This window comes from Saccopteryx leptura, chromosome 5, assembly GCF_036850995.1.
Source record: "Saccopteryx leptura isolate mSacLep1 chromosome 5, mSacLep1_pri_phased_curated, whole genome shotgun sequence".
Taxonomy (NCBI): domain Eukaryota; kingdom Metazoa; phylum Chordata; class Mammalia; order Chiroptera; family Emballonuridae; genus Saccopteryx; species Saccopteryx leptura.
This window is the reverse complement of record NC_089507.1, coordinates 92,981,731-93,007,332: the sequence shown is the minus strand read 5'-3', so window position 1 is coordinate 93,007,332 and position 25,602 is coordinate 92,981,731. Positions and strand designations below refer to the sequence as shown.

Below are 25,602 nucleotides of genomic sequence, written 5' to 3'. Positions count from 1 at the left end.
TGGTCCTGGGTTTTTATTTTGAGGGAGGTTTTGGATAACTGCGTATATATTTTTTTCCCTGCTTATAAGTCTATTTAGATTTTCCACTTCTTCATGACTTAGTCTAGGAAGATTGTATTGTTCTAGGAATTTATCCAGTTCTTCTAGGTTGTTGAATTTGGTGGCAGATAGTCTTTCATTGTATTCTACTATGATCCTTTGTATATCTATGATGCAATTTCTCCTCTTTCATTTCAGATTTTGTTTATATGAGACCTTTCTCTTTTTTCCTTAGTGAGTTTAGCAAGGGATTTTTCAATTTTATTTATTTTTTCAAAGAATCAGCTCTTTGTTGTATTATGTTTTCTACAATTTTTTTGTTCTCTATTTCATTTAGTTCTGCTCTAACTTTACTATTTCCTTTCTTCTGCTGACTTTGAGTTTCCTTTGTTCTTCTTTTTCTAGTTCTTTAAGATGAGATGTTAGGTTGTTTACTTGAAATCTCTCTTGTTTCTTGATATAACCCTGTAATGATATTAACCTCCATATTACTGCTTTTGCTGCATCCCAGAAGTTTTGATATGTTGTGTTGTTATTCTCACTTGTTTGTATATCTTTTGACCTCTGCCTTTATTTCTTCTTTGATCCCGTCATTTTTTAGAAATAAGTTGTTTAATTTCCAAGTTTTTGTGGGTTTACTTCCTTTTTGCAGTTGAATTCAAATTTCAAAGCTTTATGGTCAGAGAATATGCTTGGTATATCAATCTTCTTAAATTTGTTGAAGTTGGTTTTGTGGCCCAACATATGGTCTATCCTTGAGAATGTTCCATGCACTCTGGAAAAGAATATATAGTCTGATGTTCTGGAATGAAATGTTCTGTATATGTGTATTATGTCTTTGTGTTTAATGTGTCATTTAAGACCAATATTTCTGTTTGGATGATCTATCTAATGCTGTTAATGGTGTGTTGAGATCTCCAACTATGATTGCATTTTTGTCTGTATCTATCTATTTTTAGATCTTTTAGTAGATGCTATATATATTGTGATGCTCCCCGATTCAACATATATATGTTAAGAAGTGTTATATCTTCTTGATATAGTATTTCCTTTATCACTATGAAATGTCTACCTTTGTCTCTTGTTACCTTGTTGTCTTGAAATTGGTATTGTCAGATATAAGTATGGTTACACTTGCTTTTCTTTGTGTATCATTTGCTTGGAGAATTATTTTCCAACCTTTCAATTTGAGTCTACTTTTCTCCCTGTACCTTAGATGTGTCTCCTAAAGGCCGCATATAGTTGGGTTTTGCTTTTTTATTCAATCTGCTACTCTCTGCCTCTTTACTGTTGAGTTTAGTCCATTTACATTTAGGGCAATTATTGACATATGAGGATTTTCTGTAGCCAATGTATGTTTTGTTTTCTGGTAGCTCTGTGTCTCCTTTGATTCTTTTCTTTTGTGTTTCTGTCAGTTGTTTTTGCTTGGTAGTATTCCATGGTTCTTTCCTCTATTTCTCTTTTTTTAAGCTCTGTATTTTAGTTTAGTTTTTTCATAGGTGGTTACCATTAGATTGTTGATAGAAAAAGTTTCATATTCACAGAGTCCTTTGTCTTATGAGTGCTTCTATACTCATTCTCCTTTGCTACTTCAGACGTTTATCCTCTCCCTTTTAATGTTTTCATTGTCACAGATTATCCTTGTTTATATTGTAACCCTGTTGGAGCTTTTACTTGTAGTTTTGTGTTGTTTTGTTCTTTGTATCTGGTAGATATACCCCCTTGAGTATTTCCTTGAGTATTTCAGTGGGAGTTTTCTGGTGATAAATTCCCTCAGTTTCTGTATGTCTGTAAAAGTTTTTATTTCTCCTTCATATTTGAAGGACAATGTTAATGGATATAGTATTCTTGGCTGGTAATTTCCTTCTTTCAGTACCTTCAATGTTTGGTTCCACTCTCTTCTGGGTTGTTGAGTTTCTGCTGAGAAGTCTTATGATAACCTTATGGGACTTCCTTTATATGTTAAGTTCTTCTTTTTCCTAACTGCCTTGATGATTCTTTTTTTATCACTGATTTTTGCCTTTTTTTATTATTATTACAATGTGCCTTGGAGAAGGCCTGTTTGGGTTGACATAGCTAGGCATTCTGACTTTCTAATTTATTTTGTAAGCCAGAAGTTACCAAATTCTGCTTTTTAGGATCACCTTTTTCTCTCTTATTCATATAAAATGACTACTAAACACCCATGGTCTCCCCTCAAGATTTCTTAGGATTCCTGGTGGGGCTTCTACATGCTTAAGATCACCCCTTAGTGCCTAATCTCAATCATTTCTTCATATTCACCCTGTCTTGTCCTCCAAGGCTGCTGTTGTTCCCACCACCACCAGCCTTCTTGATTCCTTCTCCTACCTACCTCCCTCTTTCCCTTCCTTCCTTTCTTCCTAATTTCAGAGCTCAGGGGCATGGAGATGAGATAATGATACTGCTCATATCATCACACATGACCATTCCTGGTCAAGGCAAAGCCCCACTCTTGTTTCATTTATTCTCCTTTATTTCCATTCACACAGCAAGCATTTTAGTGTGATTTAACATGTATATCTTTTTGTTTGTATGCATTCTCATCCAATGTGTATTGTTACATTGTAAGCATACATGTTTAATTCACATAGCATTTTGTTGTAGATCTTACATTTCCTTTTTTCCTTTGCACAGAGCATTATGTTTCAGAGATCTGTCCATGTTATGTGGCCCCTTAATCTATTGCTTCTAACTGCTGCATAAAATACTCTGTGCTGTTCATCTTTCAGTTTAATCTTTGCTTTCTCAGTAATGGACTCTCAGCCCACAGTCACACTGTAATGAATATCCTCTCCTTGGAGATGTGTAGGAAGACTTCCTTGAGTCATTTAGCTTGTAAGGAATTGTTGGGTCTTGGGGTACACATCTACTTAGTCTGATTAGCTAGTGTCTGTGTGTTCTTCAGCAGAGCTATCCAGTCTCACCTCCACCAGCCATGCCTGTGAACCAACATTTAGTATTATCTAGCTTTCTAGTTTTGGTAATCTCATACTGTCAGATGATATGACATCATTTATAATTTTGAATTTTTGTGATAGCCAATGATTTTGAATCTCTTTATGTGCATGCTAGCTTTGAGGTTTTTTTCTTTTCTTTTATCTTTGCTTTCACCAGTTAACATCTTTTGCTTCATTTCACGTTGGGATTGCAGTCTTCTTTCTTTGTTGGTTTGCATTCTAGATATTAATCCGTTTTTAGTTTAAGAGATTGTATATGTCTTCTTCCACTCTGCCATCAATCTATTATTTTATCCATAGTGAGCTTTGTTGCATATAAATCTTTACTCTTCATTAGTTGTTTTAATCTTTATTGATTGTTTTTCTTTTTAAAATATTTTAATTTATTGATTTGAAATAGAAGGGAAGGGGGAAGAAGAGAGAGAGACAGAGATTGAGAGAAAAATCAATTTGTTATTCCATTTATCCATGCTTTCATTAGTTGATTCTTGTATGTGCCCTGACTGGGGATGGAACCTACAACCTTGGCATGTCAGGGCAATGCTCTAACAAACTGAGCTACCTGGCCAGAGCTATTAATTTTTTTTATAGTTAGAGCTGTCAGAGCTTCGTGCTGCTCTTATAATATCTAGTATACCTGAGCTACACTGGAATTCCCCATTTAGCATGAATTTTGTTGACCATTTAGCATGAATTTTGAGACTCCTTTTTGATTCATGAGGGTGCTTTTGTGAAAGTTCTAAGCAGAGCCTCTCTGCCCAGAAAATAATCTAGATGTTTGGCATAAGAAATACATGTATGTCTCTTCTAAAAAGAACTTGGGGAATTCAGGGCCAAGACAGGATTGCTACAGCAAAGTACCATTGCCCTCTGGATGGGCAACCTCATCCAAGACAGAGCCACATGTTGGTGGCAATCCATCTTTGGGTCAGTAGGTCAAAGAAATCAGGATCCTGTGCATGATTAAATGTTCTAGGGCAGCAGAGTGAAGATGAAATCACTCCATATACCTTTAAGCAAAATCTAAGGAAGAAAGAAAGAAGAATCCTTCCTGTTTGTTTTCTTTTTTTGCTTTGGACTTCTGCATCTCAAATGTCTAATATTAACAATACCTGATACTGAAACTAGTGAAATATCTTTGCTTGCATGCCTCCTGAAAGAAGTGCCTTATTATGTATATAAGGAGAGGAGCCTTTTTAATGTCAGCTCAGAAACTATATTGCTCAGTGTCAGTGACTGCTTCCTACCTTATGTAAGAACCTTTGAAAGAGCAGCTTTTGTTTTTCTCTGACCTGGGAGTTTTGCTTGTTCTAAATGCAGAAAACCTTAGCACCATGAACATCACCATTCACTTACCTATAGACACCTCTAGTTCATGCCTATAAAATTCTATGAAGTTCATCTGCAGCCTTCACAATTATCTAGTAAAAAAAAAAAAAAAAAAAAGGAAATCAGATGATGTGCTTTGGGGATTTTGTCTTTCTAAAAGGAGGACAAGTTTTAAGAAAAAAAAATTATTATCAAAGTTTAAATGATTTAATTTTTACTATTAACACAACTTTGAACACTGGAAATTTGTTTTATTATAGAAGAACCAGAAACTTTGACTGCTAATATGGATACTGGTAAGTTGACATTAATCTTTTTTACTAGTGGTTCACTGATTTAAGTTTACATTTTAATGTTGTATGTGTATATGTATGTGTATGTAATATAACTGATTCAAGTAACAATCACCTTTGATATCAGTTTAAATTGAGAAAATAAAAGTACTTTTTCTTTTTCCTTATCACTTTTAAGTAAAATAAGCATAAATCCTTCTTGAGACCTGCTTTAAAAATGGATTAATGCATCTGACTAATTTTGATGTGAAAATAATACTCTAATTCTACATAAAGTTTTTCTATTTGTTAGAAGCTTTGTTGGTCAGTTCTGTCAAAAACAACAAAATTTCAAGCATGACCCAGGACACACATTTTGAAATAGAAAAATAATGAATTGAATTAATTCTTTTGCTATGTTTTAAACCATAATAATAGGAGGTCTGTGAAGATTTGTATTCTGGCCAGTTGTGCACTAAAAGCCAATATGTCCTGGGAAGACAGTGATTGATTAGAGCTTTCAGGTCAAATTGACTTGTATTAAATCCTGACTCAATTATTATTAGCTATCTAACCTCGGGTGAGTAACTTAACCTCAAATACAAATTGGTAATAAAATAACTCCTTACTTTAGGGGTATTTTATTTCTATTTTTTCTTATCATTTCATTTTGGCTTTCTGTTGTTGTTGTTTTTATTTTTGTGGGAATATTTTAAACTGAAGTTCATACAAGACTCTCCTTTAGTTGCCAAGACCCAAAATTAAATAACATTTTTAAAAATCAGGCAATGAGTTAAAAATTTAGATCTCAAAACTACAGATGCTCAGAAGGGATTTTAAACAAAGGCCCTTTATTTTCTGCTCAAATAACACTAATATTTGGATACCAACCAAGCTGGTTTCACAGCCTTCAATCAATGAAATCTCTCTTCTTTCAAAGGCCCAAGCAGAAGTTTAAAACCTGTCATCACACTCTTCACCCAACCCAGTGGTTGGCAAACTCATTAGTCAGCAGAGCCAAATATCAACAGTACAACGATTGAAATTTCTTTTGAGAGCCAAATTTTTTAAACTTAAACTATATAGGTAGGTACATTGTTATTAACTTAATTAGGGTACTCCTAAGCTGGCCTTTGCACCCACACATGGTATTTTATGGAAGAGCCACACTCAAGGGGCCAAAGAGCCACATGTGGTTTGTGAGCTGCAGTTTGCCGACCACTGCCCCAACCTTAGGAAGGATGGGAGCCCCCCCTCTAAAAAAAATGTACATATTTGTTTACAACTTGTCTCTCTTGAGGACCCTCCTTCTTATATGCTCAAAGCAATTGGCAGAGATGTTAATTTTTCTTTCTCATTTGGGGCTAAGAAGCATGTCTGTAAATTTTCATGACATGGTAAAATATATAAAGAGAATAAGGAGAACATCTTACACTGTTACTCTCTTTCTTTGTCATGTGTTCTTTTGCAAATTCATGTCGTAAGCCTAGCTTTCCTATGTTGCTTCCCCAGTAACAAAGGTACCACATCTAAATGCTCACAGAGGAAGGAAATGTCATCGCATGTCTGGTAGCTAAATACATACTCCCTCTCCTGGCCAACTGATCCATGATTGTCTGGGGTTCCCAGCACCTTGTCTCTTGGGGTTAATATGATGTTTAAATGAGATAACCATCTACAAAGTACTTTGCATAAAGTCTGACACATAGAAAGTATTTAATATTAACATCACTACTATTAATATTATTGAAAATATTTCTATATAAACAGCCTCTAAAAAGTAAAAACTATGAAAGTAAGAAGACAGGGGTTTTCCATAAGACTACCAACCACCCTGAGCTGGCCCAGCAGTAATGCCTGGGCATGTGGCATCTCTCATCAGCCAGAATTTGGTAAATATTCAACTCCTCAGCCAGCCACTAGTTCACCTTTAGGAAGACTTTGAGAGAATGAAGTCAATTTTAATATTAAACCGGAATTCTTAAACAAAATGAATAATACGGTTTAGCATCCAAAATAATTTATACTGAATCTGGCCTCTTTCATATAAGCTGTGACTCTGCATTTTTTGTGGCATCGATAATCAAGAACTGTCTGCCCATAATAGGTTCAGAATCTTGACACAATCTCTTCTTTTCTTGAAGAAAGAAAACGGATAAAGTCACTGCTTCCTAAACTATCCTGTGGAGTTAAAAACAGTGTGCACAGTGTGCCCGTTCGAAGGAAGCGAGTCGTAGGAGGGAAGCCAGCAGAGAAGGTAAACCTACACGAAAAGTCCTCATGTCATTTCCCGGGAACAGCCTGAGTTTGGCGGGGGAAACAGGGTGGAATATGTAATTATAAGGAACTTGGAATCTTGCAATGGAAATATCTTAGAGCCACCTGTTTGTAGAATGGCAATGACCACACAAATGTCTTTACAGGGAGAATTCCCATGGCAGGTGGCAGTTAGGGAGGATGACAAAATCAACTGTGGAGGAGTTTATATTGGTGGCTGTTGGATCCTGACTGCTGCACATTGTGTCAGGTAAAAAAAAAAATGTCTCTAATAGATTTTTGAATTTTCTGAACCAATGAAAATGAGTAATAGAAATTCTGATAGATGATAAAAACATAGCTAAGAAAAGTTATTGACAATTTCCACTCTACTAACTGTCCAATACCATCTGATATTCACAATAAGGCCAGTCTGAGAACCTACCGTGTTTCCCACAGACCCAAACTTGATCCCCGCTGACAAGGGCAGATCAAACCTATAGGTACCATGTGACTTCACTGCGCCCATTTGCATGGTGGAAAAGTAAGTTGGTACTACCTACATTTATCTCTTCCTTTAATAAGGCTTCAGGATTCTCAGGTCAGAGAAGTGGGGTAGGCATAGTGTGTCTGGATTCAATATTAATATGTAACAAAAGATATCGCATAATTACTTACAGATCAAAAATATAATTTTTGATAAAAGGCCAATAAGGCAAGTTAATAGTGTCTCTATTCACCTGTGAGGGTTTTCATAACTAAATACAGCAGAATGGGGGACTTAAGCAACAGAAATTTATTTTCTCGCTGTCTGGAGGCTAGTAGTTCAAGATCAAGATACCGGTAGGGGTGGTTTTTCCTTGGCTTGCAGACAGCTGCCTTCTTGCTGTATCCTCACATGTCCTTTTCTCCGTGTGCCTGCATTCCTGATGTCTCTTTCTGTTTTTTAAAAGGGAACAAGTCATACTGGATTAGGGCTTCATTCTTATGACTTCATTTAACCTTAGTTAAACCTCTTTAAAGGACCTGTCTCCAAACACATCCAGTCACATTGGGGATTAGGGCTTTAACATGTACATTTTAGGGGACACAATTTAGTTCATAACAGTGACTGCAGAGAAATGCCTAAAATGTGTTGATAATGAATGAATAAAGGTCATCTTGAAGGAGGACAGAGTTTGGGATTCTGGCCTCAGTTCTGATCTCAAGAATGAATAAAATATTTATTGAGCACCTCTTACAGACCAAATGCTGTGCCTGGCACTTCCACATCTGTTATTTTCTTTTAATATTCTCACACTTCTAAGACGTAAATAGTAACCTTCTCGTTATATAGATAAGCAGACTGAAAGTGAGAAGTTATATAACTTGGCTAAAGCTACACTACTAGTTAGTAACAGAGCCAGAATAAAATCTATTTCAACATATCTGACAGGAATTCAGATGAAGATCTATTTAACAAATCTACAGATGACACAAAGTTGAGAGGGATGGAAGACAAATTGAATGATTAAATATGCTTCATGATACCCATAAAGGTCCTCATGGACTGGAGCAATGAGCCAGATCTAACTTCCTCCTTCTGAATGACCCTTTCCTCTTGGCTTCTGGGATGCACACTCTCCTGGTTTTCTACCATGCTCTGTAGAGTACACACCTGCTTCACCCTTTTCTTGCAGCTTCTCCCTCCTATGACTGAGCATTATTGTTCAAGTGTAATTACGGAGTTCTTCTGTCTTTAGCCTGGTTTCCCTTCTCTTCTTACTTCTCTCCTTAAAATTAACTGTGCTGTATTCTGAAACAATGCTATATGCTGATACAGTATCTCTAGCCTGGACCTCTCCAACCACTGACCTTCTATGTATACTCTCTTGGCTATACCAAAAGTATATTGAACTCAAAATTTCTAAGACTGAGTTCATGATATGCCCCTTTCCCCAAATATGGTTCTGTCCCAGTGTTTCCTATCTCAGCAAATAACAACACCATTCACCTAGTGACACAAGGCAGGAATGAGCATTATCACATTTTACTCTCACAACCCTACTACAGCTCAGCCAATATATCACCAACTTTAGGTGGCATTTTTTATTTCTAATTATTTAATTCTCAAAACTCTCCATCTCCGTGGTTACCCTGCTTTTGCCTCTCATATGGATTATACCAACTGCCCCCTAATTCACTTACCTACATTCACTCTGCCACCGCCTCCCTCATCTATCCATTCTCTATTGCAGCAAGAGCAGTATTTCCATATGTGGCTTTGATCACTTATTGCTCAAAATTCAATGGCCTTGCATTCCCCTTAGGATAAAAAACTAAATAGGCCCTATCTGGTTGGCTCAGTGGTAGAGCATTAGACCAGCGTGTGGATGTCCTGGGTTCAATTCCTGGTCAGGGTACACAGGAGAAACACCCATATGCTTCTCTCTACTTCTCCTATCACTTCTCTCTTTCTTACTCTCTCTCTCTTCCCCTCCTGTAGCCATGGCTTAATTAAAGCAAGTTGGCCCAGGCACTGAGTGAGGATGGCTCCATGGCTTCCACCTCAGGCACTAAGAGCTCAGTTGCTGAGCAGTGGAACAACATCCCAGATGGGCAGAGCATTAGCCCTAGTGAGCTTGCCAGGTGGATCCTGGTCAGGGCACAGCAGGAGTCTGTCTCTCTGCCGCCCCCTCTCTCACTGAATTAATGCTTTATGTAGTACGAATGTTCATGTATGTCTTTGCACCTCCTGACCATCCAGAGTACGATTGTACAAAAATTTTTATTTTAAAAATGTGTAAGGCAACATTAAAAAAAGGCAAATGTATGTTCTTGTTTCTATAAATTGGTTATCAAACAACATGATTTTACAAGTGGCAAGATGGCGACAGAGTAGGTGGACATTTCAACTCCCACTTCCCAGGGCGGGCACATCCAGCAGCCAAATATGGAGAGCATCAGTTCAGGACCCAGCAACCCTTGTTAGAGTGGAATCTTAAGGAAGGGCTCCTCACACCTGACCCAGATAAGACATAGAAAATGCCAACACAAATAGTAAAAAGAACAGTGATAGCAGACAAGTAGCCCACAGATGATTAAAAAACAACAGCTGATGCCAACCCAAGAAAATCTAGAAACAACACAACTGGAAATCGGAGGCAGACAATACCAACCCTAGACTCAGCTAGCTACACAAACAACACATCCAAAGAAGGAGTCTATACACAGATAAAATGGGATGACACAGAAATGCAATCCAAATGAATCAGTAAGAGAAAGTCCCAGAAAAAGAACTGAATGAAATAGAAATAACCAAATTACCAGATGCAGAGTTTAAAATAATGATTGTTAGGATGCTCAAAGATCTTAGAGCTACAATGGATGGACATAATGAGCACCTAAATAAAGAGATAGCAAGCATCAAAAAGGATATTGAAATCATAAAAAAAGAACCAGTCAGAAATGACAAATACAATATCAGAAATGAAGATTATATTAAAAGGAATTAAAAGCAGGCTGGATGAAGCAGAGGATCGAATCAGCGATTTAGAGGACAAGATAAATGAAATTACAGAAGCAGAGCAGCAAAAAAAAAAAAAGGTTCAAAAAGTCTGAGGAAACTCTGAGAGCTCTGTGACAACATGAAGAGAAACAACATTTACATCATAGGGGTTCCTAAAGGAGAAGAGAAAGAACAAGGAATAGAGAACCTCTTTGAAGAACTTCCTTAAATTGATGAAGGGAAAAGTACACAACTTCAAGAAGCAAACAGAGTCCTATTAAAGAAGAACCCAAAGTGGCCTAAACTAAGACACATCATAATTAAAATACCAAAATTAAGGGATAAAAAAAAATACTAAAAGCTGCAAGGGAAAAGCAGTCAATTACCTACAGAGGAGCCCCATAAAGCTAACATCTGACTTCTCAACAGAAACACTAGAGGCCAGAAAAGAATGGCAAGATATATTCAAAGTAATGCAAAACAAGAGCCTACAACCAAGACTTCTTTATCCAGCAAGACTATTGTTTAAAATTAAAGGAGAAATACAAAGCTTCACAGACAAAAAAAAAAACCTCAAGGAATTCACTACAACCAAACCACTGCTGCAAGAAATGTTAAGGGGCCTGTTGTAAACAGAACAAAGGGGGAAAAAAATCTAGAAAAAGAAGAATGTAGATTTAAAAAATAAAATCTCAATAAACAACTCATATCAATAATAACCTTAAATATAAATGGATTAAATGTTCCAATCAAAAGACATAGGGTAGCTGCGTGGATAAGAAAACAGGACCTGTACATATGCTGTCTACAGAGACCCACCTCAACACAAAAGAGACACACAGACTGAAAGTGAAGGGATGGAAAAAAATATTTCATGCAAAGGGAAAAGAAAAAAATAGCAGGAATAACAATACTTATATCTGACAAAACAGACTTTAAAACAAAGACTATAGTAAGGGATAAAGAAGGTCACTACATAATGATAAAGGGAGCAATCCAACAGGAAGATATAACCATTATAAATATCTACGCACCTAATACAGGAGCACCTAAATTTATAAAGCAGATTTTGAGGGACATTAAGGGTGAGATCAACAGCAATACTATAATAGTAGGAGATTTTAATACCCCACTAACATCAATGGATAGATCCTCAATAAAGCAAATTAACAAAGAAACAGCAGCCTTAAAGGACACACTAGATCAACTGGATTTAATAGATATCTTCAGAACCTTTGACCATAAAGCAGCAGAATATACATTCTTTTCAAGTGCTCATGGTACATTCTCTAGGATAGACCACATGCTAGGACACAAAACAAGTCTCAATAAAATAAGAAGATTGAAATCATATCAAGCATCTTCTTGGATCACAATGGCATGAAACTAGAAATCAACTACAATAGAAAAACTGAAAAAATTCAAACACTTGGAAACTAAACAGCATGTTATTAAATAACAAATGGGTTAACAATGAGATCAAATGAGAAATCTAAAATTTCCTTGAAGCAAATAAAAATGAACATTCAACAACTCAAAATTTATGGGACACAGCAAAAGCAGTCCTGAGAGAGAAGTTTATAGCATTGCAAGCATACCTTAAGAAGCAATAAAAAGGCCAAATAAACAACTTAGTCATACATCTAAAAGAACAACAAACAAAGCCCAAAGGAAGTAGAAGGAAGAAAATCATAAAGATCAGAGTGGAAAGAAATGACATAGAGGCTAAAAAAACAATACAGAAGATCAATGAAACCAAAAGCTGGTTCTTTGAAAAGGTAAACAAGACTGATGAATCGTTAATCAGACTCACCAAGAGAAAAACAGAGAGGACTCAAATAAATAAAATTAGAAATGAGAGTGAGAAGTAACAACTGACACAGCAGAAATACAAAGGGTTGTAAGAAAATACTATGAAGAAATGTATGCAAAATATTAAACAACCTAGATAAAATGGACAAATACCTTGAAACATATAATCTTTCAAAAATCAATCTGGAAGAATCAGAAAACTTAAATAGACCAATTACTTCAAATGAGATTGAAACAGTTATCAAGAAACTCCCAACAAACAGAAGTCCTGAGCCAGATGGCTTCACAGGTGAATTTTACCAAATATTCAAAGAAGAACTAACTCCTATCCTTCTCAAGCTATTTCAAAAAATTCAAGAGGAGGGAAGACTTCCAAGCTCCTTTTATAAGGCAAGCATAGTCCTCATTCCAAAACCAGGTAAAGACACTTCAAAGAAAGAAAACTATAAGCCAATATCCCTGATTAACTTAGATGCTAAAATTCTCAACAAAATATTAGCAAACCAAATCCAGCAATACATTATAAAAAATCATACATCATGATCAAGTGGGATTTATTCTGAGGATGCAGGGATGGTACAATATTCGCAAAACGATCAATGTGATTCATCACATGAACAAAAGGAAGGAGAAAAGTCACATGATATTATCAATAGATGCAGAAAAAGCATTTGATAAAATCCAGCACCCATTTATGATCAAAACCCTCAGCAAAGTGGGAATACAGGGAATATACTTCAACATGATAAAGGCCATCTATGACAAACCCACAGCCAACATCATACTCAATGGGCAATAATTAAAAGCAATCCCCTTAAGATTAGGAACAAGGCAGGGATGCCCCTTTTCACTACTCTTATTCAACATAGTTCTGGAAGTCCTAGCCACAGCAATCAGACAAAAGGAGAAATAAAATGCATCTAAATTGGAAAAGAAGTAAAACTATCATTATTTGCTGATGACATGATACTGTACATAAAAACCCTAATGTCACAGTCAAAAAACTACTGGATCTGATAAATGAATTCAGCAAGGGGGGAAGGATATAAAATTAATGTTCAGAAATCAGTGGCATTTTTATATACCAACAATGAACTGTCTGAAAGAGAAATTAAGAAAACAATGCCCTTCACTATTGCAACAATAAAAATAGAGTACCTAGGAGTAAATTTAACCAAGAAGGTTAAAGACTTGTACTTGGAAAATTATAAAACATTGATAAAAGAAATCAAGGAAGAGACAAACAAGTGAAAGCATATACCGTGCTCATGGTTAAGAAGAATAAACATCATTAAAATGTCTATATTACCCAAAGCAATCTATAAATTTAATGTAATTCCTATTAAATTACCAATGGCATATTTCAAAGATATAGAATAAATATTCCAAAAATTTATATGGAACCAAAAAAGGACATGAATATCCTCACCAATCTAGAAAAAAAGAATAAAGTGGGTGGTGTCACACTTCCTGATATCAAGTCATACTACAAGGCCATTGTACTCAAAACAGTTTGATACTACATTGTACTCAAAACATTGTACTGCAAAACAGCTATGGCATAAGAATAGGCATACAGATCAGTGGAACAGAACAGAGAACCCAAAAATAAACCCACAGTTTTTTGGACAATTGATATTTGACAAAGAAGGTAAGAGCTTACAGTAGAGTAAAGATAGCCTCTTTAACAAATGGTGTTGGGAAAATTGGACAGGTACTTGCAAGAAAATGAAACTAGACCACCAACTTATAGTATTCACAAAAATAAACTCAAAATGGATAAAAGATTTAAATGTAAGACATGAAACCATAATCATCTTGGAAGAAAACATAGGCGGTAAGCTCTCTGACATCTCTCACAGCAATGTATTTGCTGATTTATCTCCACGGGCAAGTGAAATAAAGAACAGGATAAACAAATGGGACTATATCAAGCTAAAAAGCTTTTGCACAGCTAAAGACAATATGAACAAAATAAAAAGACAAACCACACAATGGGAGAACATATTTGACAATACGACTGATAAGGGGTTAATAACCAAAATTTATAAAGAACTTGTAAAACTCAACACCAACAAAGTAACAACCCAATCAAAAAATGGGCAAAAGAACTGAATAGACACTTCTACAAAGAGGATATACAGATGACCAAAAGACATATGAAAAAATGTTCAACATCACTAATTATTAGAGAAATGCAAATTAAAATCACAATGCGATACTACCTCACACCTGTCAGAATGGCGCTCATTAACAAAACAACACAGAATAAGTGCTGGTGAGGGTGCGGAGAAAAGGGAACCCTCCTGCACTGCTGGTGGGAATGCAGACTGGTGCAGCCACTGTGGAAAACAGTATGGAGATTCCTCAAGAAATTAAAAATGCAACTTCCTTTTGATTCAGCTGTCCCACTTTTAAGAATATATCCTAAGAATACCAAGTCACTGATACAAAAGAAGAAATGCACCCCCATGTTTATGGCAGCATTGTTTACAATAGCCAAGATCTGGAAATAGCCCAAGTGTCTATCAGTGGACGAGTGGATTAAAAAGCAGTGATACATATACACAATGAAATACTATGCGGCTGTAGAAAAAGAAGGAAATCTTACCTTTTGCAACAACCTGGATGGACCTGGAAACTATTATGCTAAGTGAAATAAGGCAGGGAGAGAAAGAAAAATATCACATGACCTCACTCATTTGAGGAATTTAATGAACAATGTGAACTGAGGAACAAAATTGAGGCAGAGGCGGATCAAAGGTACCAGAGGGAAGGGGGAGGAAAGGATGGGATCAGAGAAGGGAAAGAGATTGGTGAAATTATATATACATAACACAGCGTTATAGAGAACAGGACAGCAAATCCTGGAGGGAAAGGGGGAGGGCCTTGGGGGGAGGGAACAAAAGGGGTATCAATGGGAACATGGGGGTGGGGGAGAGAGATATATTCAGTGGGGACACTTGAATCTATGTAAGCACAGTAAGTTAAAATCAATAAAAAAAAAAAAAAGAACCGCAAGAAATAAAAATAAATAAACATGATATTAAGTTAATAAAACTGTAACTGTAACTAATTTCATTTTTTGAAAAAATATTCCCGGGGTCAGTGAGCATGAAGAAAATTCACTACTCAAAGAGTTAAAAATAACAAGTAAACAATAACATAACCTGGCCCATTAGGCCGCATATGGCCTGAGCCCTAATTATCTTAGTCAAGCTCATACTGCCCCACTGTTTCACCTCCTGCTCTCTGCTCTGCCCACTAGGGACTTCTTTCAGCTACTCATGTGCACGCAGAGGCAATTTAACGGCAGGCACACCTGGTGTGTGCCCTGGGCCCCTACTTCTGAAGGGCCCCACAAAACCCTAACTTTACACTTTTTTCTAATGACAAGGGGCCCATATTTCCTTCTGTGCCTGGGGTCTCAATCAACCTTAATCCGCCTCTGTGTGTACCTCTCTCCTTGTGACAGAGACCATCAGATGTTGCCTCCCCTGCCTGAGTAGTTCTGTTTCCTGCTTAGCGCTACTCATCATTCGGATCTCAGCTCAATCTTCACTTCCTCAGAGAACCTTCTCTAATCCCTGAAGTTTTCTTGATAAACTCTTAGAACCCATCTGCTTTCCTTCCTCTCACTTTTCACAGTAGAGTATGTATCTTTATAAGTGTGATTATCTGTTTAATGCTACATCTTTCCCTAAACCCAGAGCTCCATGAGGGCAGGAACTATTTCTGCTTTGGCTCATTTCTGTATCGCAACGGCTACCACAGTATCTGGTATATTGTAGTACACATTAAGTATTTGTGTAGTAAACTGAATGCATAAGCAGGGTTAACCCTTCAACTATATTCAGGACCTCTGATCCCCCAAAATAACCAAAATTAATATGAAAAACAGCATTCTTGGAACACCAAGTATTAACTAAAAGCATCCCAAACAACTTAGTAGCTCCTAGGATATCACTGTTGATTACCTGAGAAAAATGATAGTAGATGCCCAGTTTGCTGGAAATCAAGACGTGAAAATTGGTATGAAAGGGAGTGAGGCATAAGAACAGGCAATGTTTAGCTCATTCACCATTTCAACCAGATTTTCAAAAAGCAACTATGTCCCACATACAATACTAGACATAGGCATCTATCCAAAGATTAATAAGACTCCATGTTTGACTTCAAGGCTTGAGAGCAAAGAAGAATCATATAATGCAGAGTTAGGATGAGGTCTTAAAGGTCAGGATAACGATGGCTGTGGTCTTCACTTTGAGAACCTCTGGGGTTAGCAGGGTGATGAGAGTGTGTAATCTGACTCTCCATTTCTGGCTAGATACTGTCTCATCTCTGCAAACACCTTCAGTGAGATGCCTCTCACTCCAGAGGCAGCTAACTCATTCTACTTGTGGGCATCTCTGGTTGTTAGCAAATTCTTTATGTTCCCAACACTGAGTGGTTAGGTGGATTATTCCTCTCTTCATCTACCCAGGGACTTTGACACTGCCCTAAGTGAACTTAAGCACACTGCTTCATGACGGCAAGGATTAAAAAATATCTGAGGCCCTGGCCGATTGGCTCAGCAGTAGAGCGTCGGCCTGGCGTGCAGGAGTCCCGGGTTCGATTCCCAGCCAGGGCATACAGGAGAGGTGCCCATCTGCTTCTCCACCCCTCCCCCTCTCCTTCCTCTCTGCCTCTCTCTTCCCCTCCCGCAGCCAAGGCTCCATTGGAGCAAAGTTGGCTCGGGCGCTGAGGATGGCTCTGTGGCCTCTGCCTCAGGCGCTGGAATGGCTCTGGTTGCAACAGAGCGATGCCCCAGATGGGCAGAGCATCGCCCCCTGGTGGGCATGCCGGGTGGATCCCGGTCGGGCGCATGCGGGAGTCTGTCTGACTGCCTCCCCGTTTCCAGCTTCGGAAAAATGAAAAAAAATTTAAAAAAAATATCTGAGCAAGTGAAAAATGTTCTTTAGAAGAAAAAATATAAACATGAAGTATCAGAAGTCCATGTTTATTGTTGTGGTTTTTTCCTCAACATATTTTATTTCCCTTTTTCTTTTTCTATTACAGAGCCAGTAAAGTTCACCGTTACCAAATATGGACATCATTACTAGACCGGGTGAAGTATAACCGTGGGATAGTTTTCCGTTATGTCAACAAAGTTATTATCCATGAAAACTACAATGGAGCCACCTACCAAAATGACATAGCTTTGATTGAAATGAAATTACCCGCAGGCCGAAAGGAATGTGAAATGCCTAATTCCATCCCTGCCTGTGTCCCCTGGTCTCCATATTTATTCAAACCGAATGACACATGCATCATTTCTGGCTGGGGCCGAGATAAAGGTACATGTTTTACCATGTTTTAAAAAGATTTTATTGATTGATTTTAGAGAAAGGAGAGAGAAAGAGAAAAGGGGTCAGGAGCGGTGGGCGGGGGGGGGGGGGGGGACGAGGAGTAGCAACTCATAGTAGTTGTTTCTCAAATGTGCCTTGACAGGGCAAACCCGAAGTTTCAAACCAGCGACTTCAGCATTCCAGGTTGATGCTTAATCCACTGTGCCATCATAGGCCAGGAATGTTTTACAGTTTGTTCAGGATCTAGGGGTTGAAAATGAATGGGAATTGAAATGCATAGGAGCTAACCTCCTAGTACTCAGAAAGAACATAGCATCAAATCTAGAGACATAAACATCCAGCTAGGTTGACTTCTGGCGTGGGACCTATGCAGCTGCCCCACAAGCTAGGCTCTGAGAGGCCATGCTGTATTTACTGCTCTGCTGTCACCATCATAAAATTCTTAACAATTTTTGCAGAGGATGCACCTCACATTTTCATTTTTCACTGGCCTTCGCAAATTATGTAGCTGATCCTGATCCAGATTTTCTTTTTTTCCTTCTTCTTCTTCTTTTTACAGAGACAGAGAGAAACACAGAGGACAATAATAGGGACAGACAGACAGGAAGGGAGAGAGATGAGAAGCATCAATCTTCCATTGCAGCACCTTAGTTGTTCATTGATTGCTTTCTCATATGTGCCTTGACCATGGGGCTACAGCAGATTGAGTAACCCCTTGCTCAAGCCAGTGACCCTGGGCCCAAGCTGGTGAGCTTTGCTCAAACCAGATGAGCCCGCGCTCAAGCTGGAGACCTCGGGGTCTCGAACCTGGGTCCTCCGCATCCCAGTCAGACGCTCTAGCCACTGTGCCATCGCCTGGTCAGGCCTGATCCAGATTTTCAAAGGACACCTACGCTCTGTGATCCTAAACATACACTGAGGGGTAACAATTTACCAAGAAAAGGTATAGTGACAGGGGGACATGGAACATGGCTTTGGAATTTGTTGGAGGGATCTGGGTGGAAGATAAACAGGTTTGGAAGGTACAGTCACAGTATATGCTGAGTCAGTGATCCCACAGCCTTCTGCTGTCTCCTCTCCCCTACCCTAGTCTCCATGCACTAAACTTCCCCACATTCCACAAAGGAAAAAGACACAGGAAGAATTCATTTTTTGAGCCTCTGAGATTTGAGATGAACATTCATACTAATAAGAGATATGGACATTTAGAGAAAATTTATTAGAAAGATCTGATAAATGAGAGGTTAGATTAGAATTAAATTAGCCAGTTTTCTTTCATCCTGAAGAGTTAGCCTTAAAATTTAGCTTCCTTATGACCCTTAAAACTCTTTGTAAATAACTTCATTGCATTGGTCTTATAGACTTATATTCTAACACATTCTTTATAATTGCCACACTGAGCCTCACCAGGCAGTGGCACAGTGGATAGAGCATCGGACTGGGACGAGGAGGACCCAGATTCAAAACCCCAAGGTTGCCAGTTTGAGCGTAGACTCATTTGGTTTAAGCAAGGCTCACCCTTGAGCCCAAGGTTGCTGGCTTGAACAAGGGGTCACTCGGTCTGCTGTAGCCCTGTTCAAGGCACATATGAGAAAGCAATCAATGAACAACTAAGATGCCGTAACAAAGAATTGATGCTTCCTCATCTCTCTCCCTTCCTGTCTGTCTGTCCCTCTCCCTGTCTCTCTCTGTCTCTGTCACAAAAAACAAAAACAAATAAATAAAATAATTGTCACACTGGAAACTATAAAATATATGTATGAATTAACCTAGATTTGTGGTATATTTGAATACCCAAGACATACAAAATATTAAATTTTATTAGTAATTAATTCATCCAGAACACATTATGTCCTTATATTTGCTGGGTTTTTAATTTAAAAACTTTTATATACATTTACAAGTGTACTTAAAAGTAGAGATAAAAGTATAATAAACCTAATTATTCATTATCCAGTTTCTACAGGTATCAACATTCTACCATTCTTGTTTTATCTCATTGAATCAATCACTATTTCAATAGAATAATTAGGAAGGTTCATTTATAAAGGGGTTAATTACAAAGAAGTGGGTGTGGGGTGGGGAAACCATGAGGCTAGGCAGAAACCCAAGGTTAACAGTACCAGAACTGAGACCTCTCCCAGATCGAAGGCCCGAGGGAAGGAGAAGGTACCGGAAGGAGAAAGAGCCCTAGGTACTGCAGGCTGCTTTGAGAGATGCAGTGACCTTGAGTTGAAGGTTATAGCTTGCCCCAATCTTGCTAACTTCTCCTTCCCTCCCTCCCTTCTGCTGGAAACCAGCTGGAAACCAGAGGCTGAAGGATTCCTCCAGGCCAGGCTCTTAGGGCAGGGAGCAGGGCACTGAGGGTGGAGAATAGACTGTAGGAAAATCAGGAGTTATTCAACATATTCCAAACACACACTTATTTTTTTCCTGTAATATATTAAATAAATCCCAGCTATCATATAATTTCACCTATGAATACTCCAGTAACTATCTTTACCAGGTAAGGACTTAAAAAAAATAAATAAATAAAAATCCATCACTTCATAACAAAATGAAAGTAATTTGGCAATGTCATCTAATAACTAGCCCATGTTTAATATTCCTCTGCTACTTATACCATATTGTTACAGTAAGATTATTTCCATTGGAATCTAAACAAAGTCCACAAGTTGCATCTGTGGCTATTTTCATTAAATAGAATTTCTTGTAATCTAAAACAATTACTCCTTCCATTTAAATATATTTATTAAAGAAACTAGATCGTTCTTATTTTAGAATTTCCATATCTTGAATTTGGCTGATTATGGCATTAATCATTTTCTAGTCTGTGTATGTTCTATAAATGGTGGATATGTTCTTATATATTGGTTTATTTATTAATCAAATATGGCTTGACACCTTCATTGAGCCCTTACTTTGAGTGCAAGACAGTAGTGTGAAAGTGCTAGGATTTCACTAATGAAAAATATGAACCCGGTCAAAACACAGGGAGTGCAGAGGCTACAGGGTTGAATGACAAAGGCCAGTTCTCAGGGGACCTACAGCTCTCCAGGCATTCCTTGCCCCCTCTGTAAGAGCCATTGGTCATGAATACTGCCATCGGGCAGCAGGAGGCGACAGGTGCCTCAAGAACCATTCAAAACAGGAATTCAGGGAGGGAGCAATTTCCTCAGTGAGTAACAATTTCTCACGTGGTACAGGAGTTCCCAGCTTTTAAAGGCTTCTCCTGAGTTAGGGGAAGTGACAAATTACAAATTTTTAAAAAGCTCTTATCCTCAGAAAGATAGCTATCTTGAGACTAACTTGAAGCTTAGACAAAGGAGAAAAAAAAGAAACTCCTTACTGATTTGCTGTGTACCCTGGTGGGTTTGTCTCCCTCTGCTTCCCAGATGAGAACGTTAGTTCTGTCGTTAACTACTCAGTTGGTGCTCACCACATGCTAGCTAAGTAGGGCTGTCCTCTCAGGAGAAGCCAGAGAGCTCTGTCCCCAGGTAGCTTATAGATTAATTGAGAAGGTAAGTCATTTGTCATGTTTAGTGTTTAACTGAATTACTGAGTTGATGTATGAATTAATTATGTAGTTTTTATTAATCAACTACTATGTGCTAGCATGAGGCTGTGTGCTGGTGCAGCAGTGAATGAGAGGCCTGGCCTCTGCCCTCCTAGAGCATCCAAGTTGCTGCAGGCTGGGAAAAAGGGAGGAGGGGAGATAGACAAAGATTCGTTCCTCACACCAGAGACATCTCGCCCTGCATTTTTAGATTTTTCTCATCTTCCCTGGACTGTCAATCAGCAACCGTATCTGGTCCTTCTCTTTCCCTGGACCCAAAATATCCAAGCCCCAAATCTCTAACTTAATGAAAAAGAACTCCTGAATCCTCTTTCAGTCACTTTCAGATTACTCAGATGGAGCACTTCACAGATACACAAAAATACATACACACTGATAATTTCGTATGTATTTTCTTTAACTTCTTAAATTAAAAGTTGTTTTCATTCTAACAAGCATTTTCAAGGGAATAAACGACTCTAAAAAAATAGGAGCTACTCAGGTGAGAAAACCTGGATTGATTCCTACCCAACTCCCCCACTGGACTAGGCAACCAGAGGGAAGGAGTTTGTCTCCTTCATCTCAGAGTACCCAGCTGTGGACTAAAGACTGTGACTTCAGAATGCCCCTTGACTATTTTTAGTAAGACAGATATAGGCCCTAGCTGGTTGGCTCAGTGGTAGGGCATAGGCCCAGCATGTGGATGCCCAGGTTCAATTCCCAGTCAGGGCACACAGGAGAAGCACCCATCTGCTTCTCCACCCATCCCCCTCTTGCTTTGCTTTTCTCTCTCTCTCTCTCTTTCTCTTTCTCTCTCTCTCTCTTTCTCTTCCTTCTCTTCTCCTCCTGCAGCCATGGTACAATTGGAACAAGTTGGCCCTGGGTACTCTATGGCCTCTGCCTCAAGTGCTAAAAAATGGCTCCAGTTACAACAGAGCAATGGCCCCAGATGGGCAGAGCATTGCCCCCTAGTGGGCCTGCTGGGTGGATCCAGGTCTGGGTGCATGCGGGAGTCTGTCTTAGCCTCCCCTCCTCTCACTAAAAAACTGAAATAAAATAATGAAATGAAATGAAAGACAAATATAGAAACTGAAGATATGAGGATTAAATATGCTAGTGAATTATCCTCAAAAGTTCATATATGTGTTTAAGAATATATATATTTATCTATCTTCTTAATGGTTTACTAATCTATAAGACTAAGTTTTTAGATTTCTCATTTGTATCTTCTAAATGTTTATTTGTTTTCCCATTTTGTTTAGATAATGAAAAAGTCTATGTACTTCAATGGGGCCAAGTTCACCTAATAAATAACTGCTCTAAGTTTTACCCAGATCGGTATTTTGAAAATGAAATGGAATGTGCAGGTAAGTATATACTAAGTGGTTTCTCTGATATATATATATATCTGATATATATATTATAGATATATATATAATCAGAGAATATATTTATATATATATCCCCCCCAAAGTGAGAAGTGAGGAGGCAGACAGACAAACTCCCGCATGCGCCTGCCCACCAGGGGGCAATGCTCTGCCCATCTAGAGCATTGCTCTGCTGCAATCCGAGCCATCCTAGCACCTGAGGCAGAGGCCATGGAGCCATCCTCAGTACCCAGGCCAACTTTGCTCCAGTGGAGCCTTGGCTGTGGGAGGGGAAGAGAGAGACAGAGAGAAAGGAGAGGGAGAAGGGTGGAGAAGCAGATAGGCACTTCTCCTGTGTGCCCTGACCAGGAATCGAACCTGGGACTTCCACACGCTGGGCCAACGCTCTACCGCTGAGGCAACCAGCTAGGGCTCTCTGATATATTTTTATATATACTCCTTAAGAAACGTGTCTCCTCTTCCCCATCGAATTAGCCCCTTGCTCAGGACCCTGAACCCTTTCACTTGGCCTTCTGGCTGTCCCTCCCCTGTAGTTCAAGTTTCCTCATTCTAATAGTAAAAGGTGAAACCTTCCTTAAGCTATTATACAGCAGTATAGCAAGGGGACTAAGAGCACAGACTGTGTGAGTTTACATCCTTGTTTTTACCGATTAATACTTATGTGACCTTGAGCAAGTTTCCTTAAGAGCAAAACTGGGGTTCTTGGGCCTGGCCAGTTGGCTCAGTGGATAAAGCATCGGCCCAGCATGTGGGCCTCCTGGGTTCAATCTCCAATCAGGGCACACAGGAGAAGCGACCATTTGCTTCTCTTCCCCTCCCTCTCCCCTTCTCTCTCTCTTCCTCCCTCCCAGCCAGTGGCTAGATTGGTCGGAGTGCCAGCCCCAGGAGAGGTTGCAGGGTGGATCCTGGTCAGGGCGCATGCGAAGTCTATGTTTCCTCCTCTCACTTAAGGAAAAACAAAATTGAGGCTCTTAATAGATGAGGACACTAAGATGCAGAGCAGTTACATAATTTGTCCAAAGTCTTACAGACAAGGATCAGAACCCAAACTTCTAAATAAAAATCCAGATGATCTCACTTCAAATGCATTCAGTTGCAATTAAATTCTCCCTCCTCAGAAATCCCACTGCACTTCTTACTATACCTGCCACTGTCTCCATTGATATGCTAGTGATGCCAACGCCCATACCTAATACTTTGGGTGGTAACCCGAAGGCCAGGCACCAGCCAGGTAGTACGTTTATGATGCTTTATTGAAACCACCTATAAGTAGGGTATCACAGGGAAGGAAGTTATTGATATTTTATAAATTCCTGAATACAGTGGTTTTAAAATCTTAGAAAGTCTTAAGAGTGAGAGGAAAGTAAATAGACCATCTCTTGTGCCCTCTCATCTTAAAATGGAGGTCAAGATTATAGAGGACAACAGGAAAGAATAGCACAAAAGCTACCAAGAGGCAACACTGCAGTGAAGAGGACAGGCTCTGAGGTCTGGCTGCCAGGTCCAGACTCTGCCGCTTCTTAGCTGGATGGTCTTGGACAAGAGGTGAATATTTACAATCTCTCTATGCCTTACTTATTTCATCTTAAAGTAGGGATAGTAATGATGCTTCCTCATAGGGTCCTGGTGAGGCTTAAAGTAACAAACAACTAATACTGTATATAAAAGCACTCAGTAAGCACTAGCTATCCTATTATTTTCCCAGTCAGCATTTGATGTACTTTTAGAAGGCAATCTCATCATAATATATACCTACATAGAGTAGAGAAAGCCGGGAGAGCACTTGCTAAATTTAGAGAATGAGTAGAAAACAAACTTATTTCCCAGCCCACAGTGCTACAACTCTGAGGGCCCAGCCGGGGTCTGCAAGGGGGAGGTGTCCTTCCTGTTAGGAAAGTGTGAGGAGGCGAAGCCATCACACTCATTGGTGGAAGAGGCAGAAAGGCAGCATGGCCGCCTTGACAAACGTAAGGGAATGTGTGACTTTCCTTTTCTGTTGTCTTTCCCAGGTACAGAAGACGGTTCCATCGATGCCTGTAAAGGGGACTCTGGAGGCCCCTTAGTCTGTCAGGATGCCAACAATGTGACTTATGTTTGGGGTGTTGTGAGTTGGGGTGAACAATGTGGGAAATCAGAGTTCCCAGGAGTTTATACCAAAGTGGCCAATTATTTTGATTGGATTTCCTATCATGTGGGAAGGCCTCTTATTTCTCAGTACAATATATAAAACTGTGTTCTCTCTCTTCTTTCCACTCTTTTTCTCTCGAGAGTTCCATTTTAACTAAAATGATACTGCACAATTAGTACTTCTTTAGGACAAAAATAAAGCAAATTTTACTGGATATTTTTAAAGTTCTCTACAAAGTTTATGCCATATTGGAATTCTGCTGTGTAATTCTCAAATAAATATTTTAGTCAAGCATATATGTTTTATTTATTAGAAATGGGGTTTAATTATCTCTCCATTGAGTGACATTGGAGTCACCTAAGCCTCCTTTCAAACCTTAATTCTACCACCTTCTAATTACTTGAACTTGGATGATTTATTATCACTTTGTGTCTCATTTTCCATATTTAAATGAAACCTGAAATTTTGAGAAAACACACTGAAATATTTGGTATCATACCTGTCACAGGGAAATAACTGATCTCACAGTTCTTGTCCCATTTCTCTGCTCTTTTAAGAATTAAAACTTCTTGCCCTGTCTGTGTAGCCAGTTGATTAGAGTGCTGTCCCAATATGCCTGGTCAGGGCACATACAAGAATCAACCAATGAATGCACAAGTGGAACAACCAGTCGATGTTTCTCTTTCTCCTTTCTTCTCCCTCTCTAAAATCAGTAAATTAAAAAAAATTTTTAAAGAATTAAAAGTTCTTGAAAAATTTGTCTTTTGTTCCTCATCACACAAGTTCTCCTTGACCCTGTCTTTAACCCTTTCCACAGACACCACACACAACTACTAACATCCTTTGTATCAAACCTCACAGTCAGCCCCCAAGGGCATCACATTCTCCTGCCTGGCCTGCTGCCTCTCTGGCTGCTGGTCTCAGCCTCCTTCCCAGCCTGTGCTTTCTGGTTGTTTTCCTCTCTGTGCCCTTTCCCTGGTGACCTCATCTAGACTCAGCTTTAAACCCA

At 38.7% G+C, this 25,602-nt stretch overlaps 1 protein-coding gene across 3 annotated transcripts in view; it reads left to right on the top strand.

Moving 5' to 3' along the window:
- Positions 1-24,807, top strand: part of CFI (complement factor I) — an 85,583-nt gene extending 60,776 nt beyond the window's left edge. For all 3 annotated transcript variants that reach the window (XM_066384803.1, XM_066384802.1, XM_066384804.1), the window contains 6 exons: positions 4,607-4,642; positions 6,763-6,875; positions 7,042-7,145; positions 17,232-17,509; positions 22,340-22,444; positions 24,475-24,807. In XM_066384803.1, coding sequence (XP_066240900.1) covers positions 4,607-4,642; positions 6,763-6,875; positions 7,042-7,145; positions 17,232-17,509; positions 22,340-22,444; positions 24,475-24,692 — 854 coding nt within the window. In that variant the 3' untranslated portion in view covers positions 24,693-24,807. The remainder of the gene's footprint in view (positions 1-4,606; positions 4,643-6,762; positions 6,876-7,041; positions 7,146-17,231; positions 17,510-22,339; positions 22,445-24,474) is intronic.
- Positions 24,808-25,602: the final 795 nt, after the last annotated feature.